At 40.9% G+C, this 21,371-nt stretch overlaps 1 protein-coding gene across 1 annotated transcript in view; it reads left to right on the top strand.

The window, feature by feature from the left end:
• Positions 1-926: 926 nt before the first annotated feature.
• Positions 927-21,371, top strand: part of NR1D2 (nuclear receptor subfamily 1 group D member 2) — a 32,679-nt gene continuing 12,234 nt past the window's right edge. Inside the window, exons 1-7 of the mRNA XM_012745334.3 lie at positions 927-1,235; positions 10,778-11,044; positions 11,921-12,009; positions 14,282-14,426; positions 16,937-17,562; positions 19,282-19,467; positions 20,808-21,018. Of these exons, the coding sequence (XP_012600788.1) occupies positions 1,220-1,235; positions 10,778-11,044; positions 11,921-12,009; positions 14,282-14,426; positions 16,937-17,562; positions 19,282-19,467; positions 20,808-21,018 (1,540 nt within the window). The 5' untranslated portion in view covers positions 927-1,219. The remainder of the gene's footprint in view (positions 1,236-10,777; positions 11,045-11,920; positions 12,010-14,281; positions 14,427-16,936; positions 17,563-19,281; positions 19,468-20,807; positions 21,019-21,371) is intronic.

Genomic DNA, 21,371 nt, shown 5'->3' on the forward strand with positions numbered 1-21,371 from the left:
TTCGACATAACATTTTCCCCAACATTCTATTTTTTTTTTTTTATAATGGCATGGTCAAGGGGACACCCCTCCAACATTCTATACTGAACATTTTCAGAGAACTGGAAAGAATTTTATAATACCCATATACCCGCCACCTAAATTTTACATCTTACTATACTTCTATCCATCTCTCCACGCCTCTATGAGCCTATCTTACTTTTGTAATGCATTTAAATCGCAGACATCAATGCACTTCCCTATGAATTCACCCCAGCACACTTATTTGTTCCCACTTTTTTCTTTTGACTTAAATTTCAGAAGCAAGGGGATATAACTAAACAGGCTGCATGATTTAGGAATCTGGAGCTCTGAGGAGAGGTCTTGGCTTGAAATAGTAAATTTGAGAATCTTCGGAACACAGGACTATTTAAGTAATGTGATTGGGTGAAATCACCCAGGGTGCAGAGGAAAGGGAAAGGGTCTGTGTCCTCAGAGTCCAGGGTTTTGAGGGCGGGAGGTCAGGGGTTGAACAAGCTGGCCCAGGCCGCCCGGGTCCTGGAAAGCACGCCCGCTCGGCGCCACGGGGCGGTCCTCGGTAGCCACCCGAGGTGACCTGAGGAGTCGCTAGGTGCAGAGAGGGGGCGGGCAAGCCAAGGGAGCGGGGTGGGGGAGGCTCCGGGTCCGAGGCGGGAAGGGCAGCAGGGAGGAGGGGAAAGTGGAGGAAGGGAGAAAAGGAGGTGTAGGGTGTGGAAGGGAAAAGGGAGGAAGTGGAGGGGCTCGGAGAGGGGGAAGGGGAGACGCGACAAGCCGAGGAAGGAAACAGGAGGGGGAGACGCGGAGGGAGGGGAGCGGCGGGGATGGGCGGAGTCGCCGCAGCGGCCGGCCGAGGGGCGGGCGGAGGGAGGGGGTGTGTGCGCGGGTCACATGGTCGCGCTGCCCTCCCCGTCAGCCGCCCTCGCCGCCGCGGTGCGCTGGCTGCAGGAAGCCGCCGCGCCGCCGCTTTTGTTGTCAGGGACCCCGCGAGGAGAGCCGCTCGCCCGCCCCGCCATCCTCGCTCACTGCAGCCCGCCTTCCGGCTGCAGGGCCCGGGTCCCGGGCGCCCCGCCTGCCCTGCCCATGAGGGGGCCCGGCGACCACAGCTGCTTCCAGCCCGGGGCGGCGCGGCGCTGAGGCAGCGGCGGCGGCGCTGCCCCCTCTGCGGGAAGCGGGTGGCCTCGGCCCCCTGCCCGAGGGCACCATGGAGGTGAATGCGGGTAAGAGCCAGACTGCGGCGGATGGGGGGACGGCCGAGGGGGCGCTCGGAGCCCGCTGGGGCACTCGGGAGGGCGGTGGCAGGGGGTGTCCCCAGGCTCCGCGGGGCAGGGTGGGTTGCTGCGCGGTGTTTGTCCGCCTCGGGCCCGGTTCCCGTCGCCCCCTGGGCCGCCCCGCGCCCGCCCTCCCGACTCCCTGCAAAGCCGCAGCGCGGCCCGGCGGCACCCGGCCCGGCCCCCCCCTCACATGGCCCGGCCGCGCGAGCCACGTGCGCGCTGTGTTTACGTTCGGCGGCGCGCGGGCGCCGGTTGGCTGGGCTGGCGCGTGACGCGGCATTACATAATGATCGCTGAGGCGGCGGCAGCGGGCGGGGACACGTGAGGCCGCTCGGCTCCCTGACCCACATTCCCCGGGGCCGCAGGGACACGTGGGGGCGGGGTCGCGCGCGCGCGCGCCGGCTGGGAGCGCCGCAGCTCCCCGGGAGGCCCCGCCCCTTTGGAACCCTCCGGGCTGTGACGTGGCAGCGATTCCCTCCTCCCCCGCGGGGTTGCACACTGCGGAGGAGGCCGCGCGTGCGCGCCCGCTGGACCCCCGCGGCGGGGCGGCCCTGGAGCGGGCTCTGAGCCGCAGTGCCCGCGCGGCCGCGAGGTCACCCCCGGAGGTGCGGACCCTGGGTCGCCCGGCGTCTAGTGACGCTGGCAGCTTCATACCTTGGGGAGCCTGAGGAGGAAGTGCGGGGCGAGGGCTCGCCGCAGGCCCATGGTGGCGTCTGGAGGGAGGCCTGGGGCTTCCCTAAAGGGAGACCCTGGAAGGAGCCCCTGAGGCGCTTAGATCTGGAACGGTGTCCCTCAGACTGGATGACACCCGCCCTTGTTAGGGTGCCGCCTCACTATTCACAGAAAAAAATGTTTCCTCTAGGACACGACCTGTCTTAGACACCCACGGTCTTAAAAACAGCTCGAAAATCCCCTCGGGCTGGGGTTTTACTGTAAACGGGTCACACCCGTAGCAATCATTCAGCTCACGTAAGGTCTAGATGACTCAGGTGATCACAGGTGACTGGGAGGCCTTATATAAGACTGGCCGTTCTTCATGTAAATTAAAATGTTTCAATCCTTTGAGTCCTTAACTCTTCCTGAACTTGATTAAGAGAATTTGGCTTTTAATCTTTCTCTCGTTAAATTTTCTGTCACATGACCCCAGGGCAATACTGTGCTCCCTTTCCTCCTTTTGTCAAATGATGGCCCTTACACACAGGAGGTTGCAGAAGCAGCCGGTTTTTGTTATTTTTTTTTTAAATATATGTGCCTCTACGAATCATGCCTTGATGACAAGTGTGTTGTGAATTTTAGACCACTAGTAAAAATAAAAGTCATTTTCTAATTGTGTTCTAATTACCTAATGTGCCTGCTTATCCTTTAAGGATATTTTTAAAAATTCAGTAAGTCTATCGTAGAATTAAACGTTCACATAAGAGGAATTTAGAGGTTATCAGGTTCAACCTCTTACAACTCAGCCTTTATCATAAATTCTTCCAGTTTTGCATCTTCATAAGGGCTGGCTCAGGTGGGTAGGAAGTTTTTTCTGGTTTGAGCCTTCCTGGAACCTGATCACTGATCTTAATCTTGTCTTTGGAGTTAGAAATTATAAAAATTCCTCCGGTTGACAGTGCCCATCCTTGGCCCGCTCAATTCTTCCAATTATGGTTCTCCCTTGCTTGGTCGTGTTTTCTACGATCATTCATCATCCTGGTTGCCCTTTGGGATATAGCACCCAGAAGTGACATAACAGGCCCCTGAGGAAGTGGTTGGACAATGACCAAGTTCCAAGTTGCCCTCTCTGTTTTGGATCCTGCTACAAATGAGCAGGCTTATTTTTTTTGGCACATTGCTTTGCTGACTCACAATAACCTTGCAGTCAGCTAGGACCTTTATTATGAACTATTTTGAAGCTAGGTTTCATTCATTGAGCAGATAATTGCTTGACTTGAAGTGTAGGCCTTTGCAATTATTTTTCTTAAGTTTTCTCTTGTTTGGCTCCAAGTTCAGTGTTGTAACAAGCTGTTACCTAGTATATTAACAATTTGTCCAGTCCGGGTGCGGTGGCTCACACCTGTAATCCTAGCACTCTGGGAGGCCAAGGCGGGCGGATTGCTAGAGGTCAGGAGTTCCAGCCTGAGCAAGAGCGAGACCTGTCTCTACTATAAATAGAAAGACATTAATTGGCCAGCTAATATATATAGAAAAAATTAGCTGGGCATGGTGACGCATGCCTGTGGTCCCAGCTACTTGGGAGGTTGAGGCAGTAGGATTGCTGGAGCCCAGGAGTTTGAGGTTGCTGTGAGCTAGGCTGACACCACGGCACTCACTCTAGCTTGGGCAACAAAGTGAGACTCTGTCTCAAAAACAACAACAACAACAAAAAACAATTTGTCCATCTGTAAGAGGGACTTTTAGTAAGTATTCCCTTTCCCTTCCTTCAGATTGTTGTAAACATTGATCAGGGTGGGGTCAGGTTCAGCGTTGTGTGGCACACATCTGCCCTTCCCTCTAGGTTGATATCAGTTGATACACATTCAACCAGTGGTCATTTAATCTTACTGCCCTATAATTTATGGCACACTGTCTGCACTCTCCATGACTAATACAGATGTGAAATACTGAAGTGGTAGGAGAAGTTGACTCTATACATTTTTGTCACAGAAAGATTTTGATTGAGTATACCAAGTTTTTTTTTTTTTTTGAAGTAAAATATAACTCATTGCCCATACATAACCATGGATGTAAGTCACATTTTAAAAAATAGGAAAACATTCCTACACAGTCTATCTTCATTGCCCATACATAACCATGGATGTAAGTCACATTTTAAAAAATAGGAAAACATTCCTACACAGTCTATCTTTATCTCTACAAATCTGTATTCTATGTTATTTTAAACTTGAAAAAAAAATCAGAGAGATATAAGGGCAAAGAAATCGTCACTTGGGGTGGGGGGAGAAACAGCAAGATAATGGGAAGAATTGTAAGTGAAGTAGGAAGTCGCATGACTAGTCAGTAGGGTTAAGGGATCCAAAAGATAGTGTGCAAATAATGTACAGAGAAGTGAGAGAAAGAAGAGAGTATAGGGATAGTTAGTTTTGTTTGAACTATTCTGATTGAACTCTTCCAGTTTACTGATGGCAAAATAATAATCACCAGTATCTGTTGAGCACTCGCTATATGCCGAGCCATTTACATGGATTCCTTACATTAATTCTGTGAAGGAAGATATACCATCTTAAAGGTGAGGGGCTTAGTAAATTGAAATTAGGTAAATTACCCAGGCAAGTGGTAGAGCCAGAATTTGAATTCATGAAGTCCTCTCTCGGGGAGTACAAACTGTTAACTACTATGCTGTAATGGAGTTTAGCCTACATAACTATTGAAGGTTTGTGCACAACTTGGTAGTCCCATCTTCTTGGGGGTGAAGGAGATAGTGCATGGATCCAATTGCAGTGGCATAGGTCATAGCAGGTGGAAAAGGACATGCATCTGCAGAGCCTCCTAATTTCATTATTCCTCTCTTTTTCAATATTGTTGCCAGTCAAATTGGTTTTCTTTCAGACACTGGATTTTTTATCACCCCACTTAAAAAAATATAAATTCTTACATGATACCTCATTTCATAATTTACACATTGTTCAAGACCCCGCTTAGATATCTTTACTTTGGCTGTGTTTGCCCCTCTTGATCTCTGCCTTCTTTAGTGTGGTCCTCAGCAGTTCACAGTCGTTTGTGTGAAACATTGGTCACATTAGCAGGTATTTACCTGGGTGGACTATAAGGCTCTTTAGGAAAGGGACCATACTGTTCTCTGGAGCCCTGACACCCAGGACACAAATTAGAAGTTTAGTGCTTCAATTAGATCTATACCACCCTGTGAGCAGGAATTATTAATAACCCACTTCTTTTTTTTTTTAATTTTTTTTTTTTTTTGATACAGAGTCTTACTTTGTTGCCCAGGCTAGAATGAGTGCGTGGCATCAGCCTCGCTCACAGCGAGCTCAAACTCCTGGGCTCAAGCAATCCTACTGTCTCGGCCTCCCAAGTAGCTGGGACTACAGGCATGTGCCACCATGCCTGGCTAATTTTTCCATATATATATTAGTTGGGCAATTAATTTCTTTCTATTTATAGTAGAGATGGGGTCTCGCTCTTGCTCAGGCTGGTTTCGAATTCCTGACCTCAAGCAATCCGCCCGCCTTGGCCTCCCAAAGTGCTAGGATTACAGGCGTGAGCCCCTGCGCCCGGCCAATAACCCACTTCTAAAATGAGGAAACTAAAGCTCTTTGGTGGTAAAATGTTTTGTTCTAAGTCACAAGGCAAAAAAGTACAGTCATGACTTGGATTTGTCCATTTGAAGTCAGGCATACTTTCCAGGATGGTGGGCATTGAGAGTGGGAGGGTTTTAATGACAGACAATCCTAGAAAAGGGGTAATAAGACCCCAGTATATGCAGGAACAATAAATGCTTCCCAGCAGTGCATATTGATATCTGGCTTGTCTGAAGTTGACCACTGGGTAAGCCCTAGCCTGGGAACCTGGCCCAGCTCCAGGGTGCCTTTCAACTAAAAATAGAGAAGACTCTGCCTCATCTAATTTTAGCTCAAGGCATCTAAGAAGTACATTCTGCCTGTTTCTGGAGGTGTTGGGACTTGCTGGTTTGGGGATTTTACCTTTTTTGCTTTATCATCAAAAACTGTGCGTGCAAAAAGCACTTGAATAATCTCTTTTATGAACACCATTTCATTTCAATCTTTGTAATAACTCTGGCAGATACTCCGTTTTATTGAAGATGACTCAGGCTTAGAGAGATTGAAAGTGACTTGCTTGCCCAAGTTGTCTCACTAAGAAATAATAGTTTGGGCTGGGTGTGGTGGCTCATGCCTGTAACCCTAGTACTCTCGGAGGCCAAGGCGGAAGGATTGCTTGAGCTCAGGAGTTAGAGACCAGCCTGAGCAAGAGTGAAACCCTGTCTCTACCAAAAAAAAAAAAAATATATATATATATATATATTAGCTGGTGGTTGTGGCACCTACCTGTAGTCTCAGCTGCTAGCTGCTTGGGAGGCTGAGGCAGGAGGATCACTTGAGCCTAGGATTTTGAGGTTGCAGTGAGCTATGATGACGCCACTGTACTTTCGCTTGGGTGACAGAGTGAGACTCTGTCTCAAAAAAAAAAAAAAAAAGAAAGTAATAATAGTTTGTACTCTGGAATTGGACAGTCTTAACTTTCAACTCTGGCCTTGCCACTTAGTTGATGTATTACCCTCTCTGAGCCCTGAATTTCTCATTTATAAAAATGAGTTAATGAAAGTTAATTCACGGGGTTCTTTTGAGAATGAAATGTGATGTGAAATTGTGTCATTTTATTCTTGGCATCCTGCAGGTACTTGATGACATGTAGTTTCACTTTGTTTTCTTCACTGGATTGAGGAACTACTGGATGTGCTCCCTACCTTCTAGGCAATTGAAATTAAAATTTAACCCACATGGTTGCTAACAGTCAGGTTGGTAGATTGGTGCCTAGTAGCAAGAGTGTATACTAAGACAACTGAATCAGTATTGAATATCTTGCTTGAATATCTTGCTGCAGCTGCTTCTAGATGGGTCATCCTTATTCTGTGGTGCCTGGCACACATGTTTGAAATCTCTAAAGATAGGAATTGAATCTTACCTGGATTGATAATAGCCCTGTAATTTTTCTTAGAGTTTATTTTTGAGCTCTTGCAAAGAAAGTTGTTTTCTGGGTAATTACAATACATTCCATTGCCCAGTCAGTGCTTTTAAGCAGTTCTTAAGCCATCTGAATAGCTCTGATTTCTAAAAGTTTTTTTCTAAGATAAGGCAGTCAGAAGATCTTGTGAATAAAAGTGACTCAAAATGCTGGCTTTAGGAAAGTCTTACATCCAAGGAAAGACATCACTTTCTCATTTTTTATCCTTCTGAGATGTTAGGTGTGAATTTAGTACATAAGGCACTACTTTAGAAAAGACAAATAGCTGTGAGACCTTCCTTTGTGAGTTCATTAAGGACTAAGAATACTATTTGACTTTGCAAAGTATCCTATTCTGAGTGGAAACACGTGTGAAAAAAGTAGCACTTTGTTAATACCTGGAGTTTCTCAAATGAACTTCAGATCTCTGACGTTTTATAAAAGACAGCATAATGGTTTTAATCAGTAACATGACATTAAATAGGTTTATAGGTTAAAATGGTTTCTCTTTAGATTTGCAGGGTATGAAAATTCAGGCAGTTGTGTCAATGAAAACATCAACCTTTAAAACTATGGGCCAATTTTGGAATTCACTGATTGCAGCCATCTTATAATTTCATTGTGCAAAGAATTGCCTGGGGAGCTTGTTAAAAATGGATATTCCTTGGGCTGGGCACAGTGGCTCACACCTGTAGTCTGAGCATATTGAGAGGAAATTGGTTGAGGCCAGTAGTTTGAGACCAGCCTGGGCAACATAGCGAGACCTTGTCTTTACAAAAAATAATTTAAAACATTAGCCCATGTGGTGGCATGTGCCTGTAGTCCTAGCTACTTGGAAGGATAAGACAGGAGGATGGCTTGAGCCCAGGAGTTTGAGGTTGCCATGAGCTATGATGACACCACAGCACTCCAGTCTGGGAACAGAATGAGACCCTGTCTAAAAAAAAAAAAAAAAAAAAAAAAGGATGTTCCTGAGGATGCCTTCTCCAGTCTGGGCAGGGCCTTGGAAACATGTATTTTGAAATAGCACCAGCTAGTTTTGTGATATATGTACATAATTTCTCTGGATGATAAAAATAAAGTTGGGAAGCTTGTGTTCAAAATATAGGAGGTTTTAAATTTTAAAATCAGTAGTAGATGAAAACTGTCCTTGATCACTTTGACTTCCATTGAGCACAGATGAAGTGGTTGGCTTGTGGCAGTGTTCCTCAAACTTTAATGTGTATCAGAATCACCAAGAGAGTTTATTAAAGTTTCTGATGAAGTAGACATGCAGTAGGGCCTGAGAATTTGCATTTCTAACAGATTTCAGGTGATGCTGATTCCCCAAGGCAGGGACCACACTTTGAGAATGGTTGGTTTGTATTTAGGGACCACATTGCAGGAAAAATATTTTATTAATTGTAAAGCTCTAGCTTCATTCTGGTGGGTGTAAATGGGTCTAACTGTAGGAAGAGCAGATTCACACCTCCAACCTCAAGATTGATACCAGACATATGCTTCATGAATAAAATAATAGATGGAATTGACCACATTATTGATATTTTTTGTCTTTCAAAAGCAGGTGCATATAGTTGAGTTCATTCATATTAAGTTTGTGTGTGATGAACAACACATTGTGTGTTTCTTGGTATAGTAGGCACCTATTTTCTCTTTTCTTCTGGGTTGTATTCAAAGCCCTTGAGAGTTGTGATTGTGTTTTACTTCTCAGGGTTTCCCAGCCTCAATATATAATTGGTGCTGAAATACATACCTGGCATCTAATTTCCACATGACAGACTAGATGTGGTTTAACATTTCTCTGCCTCTTTTTTCTTTCCTGTGGGGAAAAAAAGGCAGAGCGAATGTCTTTTCTATTTTTGCAGATTGTTTTGGCCTTAGCATTTTGCTGTGTGGTTTTGTTGAAAAATGATTGCTAAAGTATGCATCTTCTTTAAATAAAAAATAGATTAGGAAATCATTTCTCTTGAGCTGAGGAAGGTTTTTTTGGAGACAGGGTCTTGCTCTGTTGCCTGGGCTAGAGTACAGTGGCTTCATTATAACTCACAGCAACCTCAAACTCCTGGGCTCAAGTGGTCCTCCTGCCTCTGCCTCCTTAGTAGCTGGGACTACAGGCATGTGCCAGCCTGTAGATGTGGGGTCTCACTATGTTGCTCAGGCTGATCTTGGACTCCTGGCCTCCAGTGATCCTCCTGCTTTGGCCTCTCACAGTGTTAGGATTACAGGTGTGAGCCACTGCACCTGGCCAGAGGAAGTTGTTATTTCAGAGTAAATGCTTAAATTGCATTTGTCACTTTGGAAGGTGCAAAATTGTCCACTTACTGCTAAGTATAGTTATCTAGATTGTTGTCAGAAACATGATGCCTGTTTTACTTGGGGCTTTCTAGTAATGTTTTATATTTTATACTACTTGGAATCTGTGTTATTAGATGTGAGGTTCACAATGCAGAGGAGTAGGTCTTAAAAAGTATGTATGGCAGGCTTATTACCTGTAATGCATGTACAGAGATAAGAGACACTCTGCACCTAGGTGCAGAGAGAAATAGATGGAAACAGGCAAATAGTAGGTGTAAATAAGAGTTCAGGACAGTGATGGAAGAGATATAATTAACTTCTGTATATAATGCACACTGAAAAGCCAATAAATGTTTGTTGATGATGGAGGGAAGAAGAAATGAAATCACAGTAGACCTTGGCAGAGAGGATGAGAATTTTTTGGCCTGGGATTTGGAAAAATAATATATTTGGCCAAGAGGTTTCTCTTTAGAACATTTTATCTATTTGAAGAAAGAAGTTTAAAATTATATCCTGAGAATAATTTTAACTGATGTTTCTTAACCTGGGAAGTTTACAGTTTTTAAGAGGTCAAGACAAGTTTTCAGAGAGGTTGTGGAGGTTATATTGGTAAAGTTGTGAATTGTATTTTGAGAGTAGTCCTGTGAAAAGGGAATTAGCTTTAGCCTTACTGTTATTCTCTTACAGCATGTGTTCTTCCTTCCCAGTTTCTTTAACGTCTATAAAGAGTGAGTCAGAAGAACAAGTAGTGAGTCTGATTCCTTAAGAGCTGCTTAGAGATGAGTGTGCCTGCAAGTCTAAGGCAGACTGGGGTGGAAAAGGAAGTGTATGGAGCTGAGCACTAGCGTATTGTCATAGAAGCCTTCAGAGAACATCAGAACAGAAAGGCGTGGAAATAATGGCTATGAAAGGTTCCCCATTTTGAGATAAATTATCCTGAGTTCCAAATGTTACATCTGTTCTTGATTAACCTGTATTTTAGCCGAGTGCTAGGGGAGACAAATGATGAACTTGTTTCTAGGCTTGTTTCTGATAAAGGTATGATGAAGGTGGTAAAAAGAAGACCAGAACCAGTTTTTTTCACAGCCAAAACAGTTTGTTTCCTCTAAACTATGAAGTCACTCAGGAATGTGTTTCAATCCTTTTAGGAAAAGATTAGAAAATAAAAAGCTTTAGGTTTGGATCCTCATGTGCTCAGAATAACCAAGCCAGTGATTTAATCACCTTTTAAATCAGTAGGAGTTATACATGCTTTGAACTTTGTGGAAGCAGGAAGAATAATAAGAAATGTTACTTTTTACTCTTGGTGTAAACAAACATTTAATACCAGTAGCCTATTTCTTTTTTTTTTCTTTTCTTTTCTTTTTTTTACCCTTTCTGTACTAAGCTCTCAGTAGTGTGTTTCTAAAGATGATGGCTTTACTGCTGAGATTTGCAAAAATAAAAAATGCATATTATCTTGTATCTAATGATCTGATTTCCCCATTTTCTAGGAGGTGTGATTGCCTATATCAGTTCTTCCAGCTCAGCCTCTAGCCCTGCCTCTTGTCACAGTGATGGTTCTGAGAATAGTTTCCAGTCCTCCTCCTCGTCTGTTCCATCTTCTCCAAATAGCTCCAATTCTGATACGAATGGTAATCCCAAGAATGGTGATCTCTCTAATATTGAAGGCATCTTGAAGAATGATCGAATAGATTGTTCTATGAAAACAAGCAAATCGAGTGCACCTGGGATGACGAAGAGCCATAGTGGTGTGACAAGTAAGTTTGGTTTTCTAACAGTTGCTGCCATTAATTTTAGATGTGACTTATTTTATCAACTTTTCATTTGGGGGGGGGCATTATATTTTTAGGTATAATTTTCACTCCCTCTGGGTAATCATAGATCAGTAGCTAGGGAAGAAATCAGTGATGATTTTAGAAGTTATAGCCTGGGGCTGACATAATTGATTCTTGCCTCAGAGCAACATGTACGATTACATATTCTGCCTGACCTCCTTAGGATACCTCCTTTTACCACATTTTCACAGTTAACTTTTCTTCTGGACTGCTGGTACTGAATCTTGTTCATAGCACTGCTCATTGTGGGAAGGAATTTACTTTTCATGAAATTTGAGATTAGGACACCAAATAGGATTGGGATAATCAAATGAGTAGTGGGCATTGGACTCCTGAGTGTGGAAGTTTTTAATAACAAGGACTGGTATAGGGGAGGGTGAGGAAGAGATGGGACCTATCTGGGTCTAGTATGTGAATTGAACTAATAACAGCCTGTAGAGACATCTGTTTGCACTTTTCATTGATTGATTTCTCTGCCTGAATTCTTAAGTCTTCTCCAGAAGGATTGTTTTCTTAGTTCTCATTGCATATCTGGTATAAAGTAACTAAATTTACAAAATTTCAGTTTAAAATTATCAGGAAAACCAGCCCTGTGAGCTATTTTTGGCAGTGCCATAAGCTGTGTTTAAAAGAAAACTGTGATTACCTTTGATTTGTTAGTTTGGTGTAAAGATTTTTCTTTTATATTATAAAAGTAGTATCTTTTTAAATCACTTGCAAGCTGAATGAAATAAAATATTCAATTGGAAGGAAAACAGACAGTTCCAGCTTTTCATGTCATGTCTGTTTGTGCCCTAGAATTTAGTGGCATGGTTCTGCTGTGTAAAGTCTGTGGGGATGTGGCATCAGGATTCCACTACGGCGTTCATGCATGCGAAGGCTGTAAGGTAAAGCATGTTTTTGTTTCTTTCAGCTACTGGTTTTGAGATTAAAGAAGTTGGCGTTAGGTTTACTAATTTCCACAATTGATAATCTGGGAGGGAGAGAGAAGTCTTTTCTTAAGTTTTAAGCATTTTATGTAGTGTATAAACATAACTTGTTTTGAAAAATATTCTTAATTCAGAGTATTCCGTTTTTCTGTTAGATTTTGATCAAAATAAATTTGCCATCTCAATTAAATGTACTTACGGTATGAAACCACGTGCACCACATACTTACTCATCCATGTGCCAGGCACAGTTCTAGGCAGTAGGGAAACAGCAAGGAGCAAAACAGACCAGGTACCACTCTTGCCTTGTTGGAACTTATAAGCCAAGCTTTGAATTAGGTCTCATCAAGATACTTTGAAATTCTGACATGTTAGGTACCGGGAAGGGAATACTTGTAAAAATGTGATGTCTTAAGAAATAATGTTAAGTGAGTAAAATAATCTTGAATGTAAATTAAGCATTTGGGAAAACTACATTTTATTTCTAAGTTTAGTTGAATATTTCATAGTTACAGCTATTAGAGTGTTGGTCAAATAATTCTAAATGATATAGTCTCTACTTCCCTATTTATGTATAGGGATTTTCTCTCTCTCTCTCTCTGTTTAAATCTGGCACAATTCTTTCTCCTATCAAAAACTATCATGGTAAAGACACATATTCTTGCTGTTCTCTGAGTTAAGGCCAGAAGGAATCTAGTTTTGTAGGATACAGTGGGTAAGATGAATATACATGATGGGACAGCAACTATTTTCTAGAGTGGCTTTGAATGAACTATGAGTTCGGTGGCTTTCAATGGCTAGGTCACTTCACAAGACTAGTCAGTATTTTTTATAGATGTAGCACTTTTCCACTGTTTAAAAAATTCTATAAATATTTTTCTTTTTCTTTTTACAAGTGTGAAGTAATTATGGGGCAGGCATCATTCTTTATAACTAGAAAATAAAAGTACGAACTGAATGAGTAGAATTGCATATTCTTGATAAATACACATTTGTTGGCCGGGCGCGGTGGCTCAAGCCTGTAATCCTAGCTCTCTGGGAGGCCGAGGCGGGCGGATTGCTTGAGGTCAGGAGTTCGAAACCAGCCTGAGCAAGAGCGAGACCCCGTCTCTACTATAAATAGAAAGAAATTAATTGGCCAACTAATATATACAAAAAATTAGCCGGGCATGGTGGCGAATGCCTGTAGTCCCAGCTACTTGGGAGGCTGAGGCAGGAGGATTGCTTGAGCCAGGAGTTTGAGGTTGCTGTGAGCTAGGCTGACGCCACAGCACTCATTCTAGCCTGGGCAACAAAGCGAGACTCTGTCTCAAAAAAAAAATAAAAAATAAAAAAAAATACACATTTGTTTAGTACTCTTAAAAATGTGTCTAGCTCAGCTCTTGTATCCAAGTGAAGTGTATAATATCACAATAATAAATATAAAATGTTATATTCTGCAACTACTTAATATAGGTTCATGAAATCTGTAGTTAAGATATTCAAGGAAAACACACTTAAAATAATTTTGTTAATTGTGTTCTTGAGTTTTGTGTTCTACTGGGGATTTTTGTGTTAAACAGTTTTGTGTTAAATTGGGGATCTTTGAAGATCTATCACAGAGCATGTACTTAAATTGTTTGCAGAGTAAACAGCGGTTTGTAGCCTTCTACTTGGGGGCAGTTTTCCCTACGATTATAAAAGCTGGTCTGTGGGAATGTAGTATAACACACACCTGTTGCTGACACATAGCCAGGGACATCTGGCATGTATAAGTGGCTTTGCCAGTGTTAGCAGATGATAATTGAGGAAAAACCAACCTCTACTAATGTAATCCAGAAGCCTAGTGAGGGAATTATAGCTATTAAACACATTTCTAAAGTTTTTAAGAATTAGGCATTTATATTTCAAGAGTTTTGGAATTTGTATGTGATGAAAAGTATGAGATGGAAAATGAGGCTGCAGGCGGGATCTGGTAACAAGGTAAAGTGTAGTTGTTACAAGGGATACTTTAGGCAAGTACAAATGATCTCCAAAAAGAAGAAGAATTTTGCTTGGCTAGTAGGGTTGGGTACTTATGCCAGTACAATTCCATTTAAACTTTGTTTGTCAATATTACATTTCCCTGTCTTAAGCCAAGGTTATTTCCCAGGTAGCTAGTCATATACTAGATAGTTGGTATGAGGGCAGTGCTTATTAGGACTTCAATTGGATGTTCTTAAATTGATGGGGAAATCTTCCTTTGTTCTTAGGGTTTTTTTCGAAGAAGTATTCAACAAAACATTCAGTACAAGAAGTGCCTGAAGAATGAAAACTGTTCTATAATGAGAATGAATAGGAACAGATGTCAGCAATGTCGCTTCAAAAAGTGTCTTTCTGTTGGAATGTCAAGAGATGGTATGTTCCCAGTTTAAAGAGTGTTCTTAAAGTATATGGAGCTTGGCTTTTATTTCTTAGCATAAACCAGAGCTATAAGCCAGTTACCAGTGGCCTTTTTGTACTTTGAGTGAAGCACATTTCAAAAAACACATTTTGATTCCTTGTTGGACATCAAATTCATTAAAGTCAAATTTTAGCATCATTATTCCAGAAACAGCTTTTGGCCTAACTTTTTTTCTGCTTCTTGTAAAAAGATCGACTTTTTTCTATACAATGTGATTACTTTTTTTTCCTAAAAAAAGATCTAGTTTTTCTTGATATAGGAATCTTTGGCTCTTTCTTTTTTATTTCTTAGCATTACTGAGGAACCCATTTCTTATGTGAATTATCTCCCTTGCTTTCTTGGTCCTGAAATGATAATGTGCTTTTGGGGCACAGATTTTGAACACATAGAAAGGAGATGGAAGATTGAAAGAAACATTAGGGTCTGGAGTAAAGATGATTCCTCAATTCTGGCATGATCCATTCCCACTAAAAAGTAAAAGTTATGGTAATTTGTGGGACTACAAGTATTATCTGTGGATGACATTTTTGGAAGATTTGACTCCTTATTTTGTTTAGGGACATCTTTTTTGGATAGTCTCTGTTTTAAATAACATTATAGAGGGGTGTAAGGTTTTTGGAGGGATTAGATTAGTAGAGTTAATTATGAATTGCTAAGAATGAACTTCATATTTATCTAGGGAAGGGTCATCGAAGCAATCCCTTAGGTTACTCTTAACTTTAATATCTTACTGATACAGAAATAGAGTATTGCAATAAGGAGTTTCTTGACTAACAGATTTCAGCAATTGATGTTTTGTTTTTCAGTTGTCTGAAAATTTTTAAATAGACTAGAAGTACTAGTGCTATAAAAATAGTGTATATTGTGATTGCCCAAAAAGAATAAAACTGACAATCATTTGTGAAGGAAGGAATAGAGGTAAAGTGTGAGGCACAAATAAATTTGTTTTGTCTTTTTTTGAGACAGAATCTCACTCTGTTGCCCTGGCTAGAGTGCTGTGGCGTCAGCCTAGCTCACAATAACCTCAAACTCCTGGGCTCAAACAATCCTTTTGTCTCAGCCTCCCGAGTAGCTGGGACTACAGGCATGTGCCATCATGCCTGGCTAATTTTTTCTATATATTTTTAGCTTTCCAAGTCATTTCTTTCTATTTTTAGTAGAGACGGGATCTCGCTCTTGCTCAGGCTGATCTTGAACTCCTGAGCTCAACCAGTCCACCTGCCCCGGTCTCCCAGAGTGCTAGGATTACAGGCATGAGCTGTGTGAGCCACCGTGCCCGGCCCATTTTGTCTTTGATAGTGATCATGTTAGGGGCTACAATTAGATTAGTAAGGCTTTCTGGGAGGGTATGTTGAATTTTTATTATCTCTGTATAAATATTAGACTAGAAAGAAGCTTTTTTATTTCCCTTAATAAGGGATAGGCTTATTAGAGACAGGACACCTTCAAAGACTAGCTTCTAAAAAAATGGAGGATAACTGATCTCATTTTTACTTATTTCATTGATTTTAATTAAAATCAAACAAGTTTTTTTCCAATAACTGCATTTCCATTGATTTTTTTTTTTTTTTTTAAGATTTTCTGGGCCGGGTGTTGTGGCTCATGCCTGTAATCCTAGCACTTTGGGAGGCCAAGATGGGAGGATTGCTTGAGGACAGGAGTTTGAGACCAGCCTGAGCAAGAGTGAGACCCCCACTCTACAAGAAAACACACACACACACACACACACACACACACACACACACACACACACACACACAAACAAACAAAAAAAAAGAAATTAGCCAGATGTGGTGGTGCATGCCTGTAGTCCCAGCTACTCAGGAGGCTTAGACAGGAGGATTGCGTGATCCCAGGAGTTTGAGGTTGCAGTGAGCTGTGATGATTTCACTGCACTCCAGCTGGGGTGACAAAGTGAGACCCTGTATCAAAAAAAAGATTTTTCTCTTTTAAGAAGCCGAAAAGAAGAGACCTGATAATTTAATAGTTAGATCTTGAGAGTAAGGTTATAAAAATGGATTGACAAGGATCAGATGTTCAGGGAATGATTGGACCTACTAGGTTCCTTTAATGTTAATGGGTATGGGTACCCAAATCCCAATGCTTTCTTGAGAACAAAGCCCTCAGCTTTGTTAATAAGATTCTGTGTAATGCTGGTCTGCTTCAAATTGTGGTTTTCATTAGTTAATTTCATATTTCTTTCTTAGATTTTTCTTACAAAATACTCAGGAGATCTTCTCCTTACCTTTTTTTGGGGAAAAAAATGGAAAATTTTCTCTCCCTTCCCACTTCCTTTGGTACATCAAGACCAGCAAATTTAGAAAAATTTGGGCCAGAGACATTTAGACACATTCTTTACTTGTATGACTAGAGGCCATAGCTATCAGAGGTAATTTTGTGTTATTCTTTTGTACAGACAGGTCTTATTTAGAATATAGATGTTAAATATATTTTTCTTCAATAGCTGTTCGGTTTGGTCGTATTCCTAAGCGTGAAAAACAGAGGATGCTAATTGAAATGCAAAGTGCGATGAAGACCATGATGAACAGCCAGTTCAGTAGTCACTTGCAGAATGATACATTAGTAGAACATCATGAACAGACAGCCTTACCAGCACAGGAGCAGCTTCGACCCAAGCCCCAGCTGGAGCAAGAAAACATCAAAAGCTCTCCTCCTCCCTCTTCGGATTTTGCAAAGGAAGAAGTGATTGGCATGGTGACCAGAGCCCACAAGGATACCTTTATGTATAATCAAGAGCATCGTGAAAACTCAGCTGAGACCATGCAGCCCCAGAGAGGAGAAAGGATCCCAAAGAACATGGAGCAATATAACTTAAATCATGATCATTGTGGCAGCGGGCTTAGCCATTTCCCCTGTAGTGAAAGCCAGCAGCATCTCAATGGACAGTACAAAGGGAGGAACATAATGCATTATCCAAATGGGCATGCCATTTGTATTGCAAATGGACATTGTGTGAACTTCTCCAATGCTTATACTCAAAGAGTATGTGATAGAATTCCGATAGATGGATTTTCTCAGAATGAGAACAAGAATAGTTACCTGTGCAACACTGGAGGGAGAATGCATCTGGTATAGTGAAATCAATTTTTTGCTCACCTTGTATCAAGGAAAGCTTTGAAGGTTTTCTTTAATTTGGGGGCTATACCAACTTGGAGGGGGGTGGTGTCAGATTTATAGAATCAGTTTTTGTGTGTATTTTAGGTCAAATAGTTTTAATAAACAATACTTGTTGAATGACCTAATTTCACACAGTGCTAGGTACAAGCATGTGATTTGATGGATATTGTGATTGGGATTAGGATTTTATCTAAAATATGATTCATGCAGAATTATCCTTTAATTCTTGGAAATCCTTTTGAAAATTTCAGCATTCTGATTAATTAGTACTCTACTAGCTTTGGGATTTTCTCAAAGGGCTGATCTTTTAGCTTGTCATAGTCTGAAATTCTTTGATTTCTATGGGAAGAGGTTTTTGGTTTTTTTAAAACCATTATAATGCAAAAAGGTCTTTGGATATAGAACATAGATGTTTTATTGTTGGAAAATTTAGGAATATTTTAATTTAATAGGCTAGTTTCTAAGGGTTTTCTCAGACTTTTCATCCTATGAGATGAATTGATGTTATTCATATCATTCAAGTTTTTTTTTTTTAATCAAATACAACATTCTACATGAAAGTACAGTGTTCATATTCAGCCAAAATTTCATCAAAAACAGCAGTACTGCACCATTTCCAGTTTAAACCATGAGGTCCTTTGAATAGGGCTTGGTATTTTCTGCTGGCCAGGTAATTAAAGTCTTTTTTTTTCATTTTCAAAATAGTTGACCCTGCTTCAGTCTTCATGCTAGATTTTTTTGTTGCTTGCAAGTATTTGATTCCATGGACATTATATTTTGTTAGGTGTAGTGGCTGCCTTATGGAGAGAAAAATCTGTGGGCATTTAGATTCTGATTTCATGATATTCTCCATGGTTTTATAATTATCCAATTCCTGGATCTTGTATGGATTTAAAGACTGATTTTACTAATAGAGTAGATGGTGCATATTTCATAATCTTCTTAGTGTTCTTATAACTTCTTGGCTTCTTATTTTCCTCATTTAGAAGCCACACCTTGTATCTGCAGTCAGTGTTTCCTAATTGAACAAATGGAAGTCAGTGGTCACACCATCATTTATGAAATAAATGGTCAGTGACCTTTTTAAAAAAAATGAAGCACCTTGCTATCTTTTCCTCTTGGAAATGATAACATTGTAATTCTGCCTATTTAGAAATAAGAGAGTTTTGAAATACTAACTAAATGTGGATTTGGGCTTAGGCTGGTGACTTCTATCTGTGTTTGGACAAGTCACTAAACCTCTCAGAGTCTCATTCCTGTATCTAAGAAATAGAAATTATAATCTGCCATAACTAACAGGATTGAGAAACAAATATGTGTGAATTTGTTTTGAAAACCATAAAGCACTATATACCAGCATAAGGTGGCAGCAGTGTTATAAAATAAGCTCTTAAACCTGTGCAACAGGTTTTTGAGATGGCTTATTACAGATGGTATTTTTGCTTACGCTCTACATCTTTATGGTAAGTTAATTACTGTTTAAATTAGGTTGCCAAGAGGCTTTCTATAGGGAGGTGAGCAACAGATGGGGAAAGTGCTAATATCAGTAGATTTTACTCATGTTTGGGTGTAATTTTTTGTTGGGGTTTCTGATAACTGAGATGCCGTTTTTGACATTTCTTTACCACCACCTCTTACAATTGAAGAGTGTTTCTGTTTTTTGTATACTAGGTTTGTCCAATGAGTAAGTCTCCGTATGTGGATCCTCATAAATCGGGACATGAAATCTGGGAAGAATTTTCAATGAGCTTCACTCCAGCAGTGAAAGAAGTGGTGGAATTTGCAAAGCGTATTCCCGGGTTCAGAGATCTCTCTCAGCATGACCAAGTCAACCTTTTAAAGGCTGGGACTTTTGAGGTGGGTTTTATTTATCGTGAGTACTGATGCAGAGCATGTAATAGTAGATGTTTTCATTTTTTTTCTAAGTATTTATAGTCCAGAATCTGAAACCTCCAACAAAAGAATAATTATCTCAGGATTTTGGGAAGAGACTAGGTAAAGCCAGAGTTACTTAGGACTTGAAATGTAAGTGTTCTGTATTTCTAGCTTATGAACTCCAAGTTCTAGTGTTGCTTTCAGGTGTGGGCTTAGCAGTTTCTGCAAAATGTTAGATACCTACTGAAAGCTTAGCCTGGTGTTTACTATAACAGTACAGAATAAGAAGGATGAATAGAATATAGTCTTTGTCTTTTAGGAGATTGTAGAATATTTTAAGGCTATACGAGACATCTGTTATGTACCATCTCAGATCTTCTTGCTTCAGGATCATTGGTTATTTTTCTACTCCAGCTTTTCTCGCAGTGATGTATTTTGCCTGGGCTTGGGTAGCCATCACTGCCAACTGTGGTAGGACACACTCAGTGCCTCTGCTGGTACTAGTTAGGTGTCTTTCACTTCCAGCCGACCCCAGGCCTTCGGTATTGCTGCTGAAGGACCTACTCAGACCTGACTTAAAGCATAACTCTGAAATTTTGTGTGGTGGGGGGACATTGATGTTTGGTGGGGCAAATCTTTGAACCTTTGATCAATAGGAGAAGGGAGCCAGGGATATATTTTCACCTCTTCTCCATGGATTTATTAATAGTATAATAGAGGGAGTATGATAGGTAATCAATGTAATTGTTAATTGATTGTGATTGTTTTCTGTTGTGCATAGCCTCTTTGGGTTATGGTTTCTTGAAGTAGTCTAATAAGAGTTCATCTGCTGCATTTGCCTTGGCTGCATTTGGTGTTTTGATGTTTCTAAGTGTTGCTGCATTGAAATGGTGCTATTTTTACTTAGAGCATAGAGACCATGTGATATACTTGGTTGCCTAAAGAGTTTCTTTAGTGCCTTTGGCCAGGGCCCAGTTTTCAACTTCTTGACGTTATTGTTTGCTTTAATTTTATGTTTGCATTTCAGAATCTTTGTTAATAGAGTTTCATAGTATCACAGGGCTCAAATATTTTGCCACTGGGGGCTTGAATTTCTTTTGACGTTCTTTTTGGAGCATTTATTACTTTGGTAGAGAATTTGCCTCAACAGAGTAGTTCTAGGTAACAATAAAGTCAGTTTTTCCTTTACAACTTTCTTTTATAATATAGGTGGGTTTTTAAACAATATGGAGGATGTTTTATAAGTGACTTGAACATTGAGTTAGTTTTTAGTATTACTATTAAACTTATCCAAACACATTTAAGTCTTTTTCTTTTTCCAGGTTTTAATGGTACGATTTGCATCATTATTTGATGCAAAGGAGCGTACGGTCACCTTTTTAAGTGGAAAGAAGTATAGTGTGGATGATTTACACTCAATGGGAGCAGGCGATCTGCTAAACTCTATGTTTGAATTTAGTGAGAAGCTAAATGCCCTCCAACTTAGTGATGAAGAAATGAGTTTGTTTACAGCAGTTGTCCTGGTATCTGCAGGTAAGCAAGCTGGTTCAAAATTGTGCCACACCCAGCATATAGTGACCAACTAGGGAGAAGGTGGCAGTGAACTAGATTCTAACAAGCTGTATAGAGGGAATAAGGCCTTAAGGAAGATGCTGAATTATGTGAACCTTTTATTTTTTCCATAATTATTTTTCTAAATTATGACAGTACAAGTCAAAGTGCTATAGGAATAAAATAATGTTTACATTTGGGCCTCTTGCATTTACCACTCTTATTAGTCTTTAGCTTCTGTTTATAATTTTATGAGTCTAAATATTTATTTCACGGACTTCTTTTTTGGAACATTGTATATCTCCAGATAGGTGGTTCTAATATGAATATAAGTT

Source organism: Microcebus murinus, chromosome 1 (assembly GCF_040939455.1).
Source record: "Microcebus murinus isolate Inina chromosome 1, M.murinus_Inina_mat1.0, whole genome shotgun sequence".
Taxonomy (NCBI): domain Eukaryota; kingdom Metazoa; phylum Chordata; class Mammalia; order Primates; family Cheirogaleidae; genus Microcebus; species Microcebus murinus.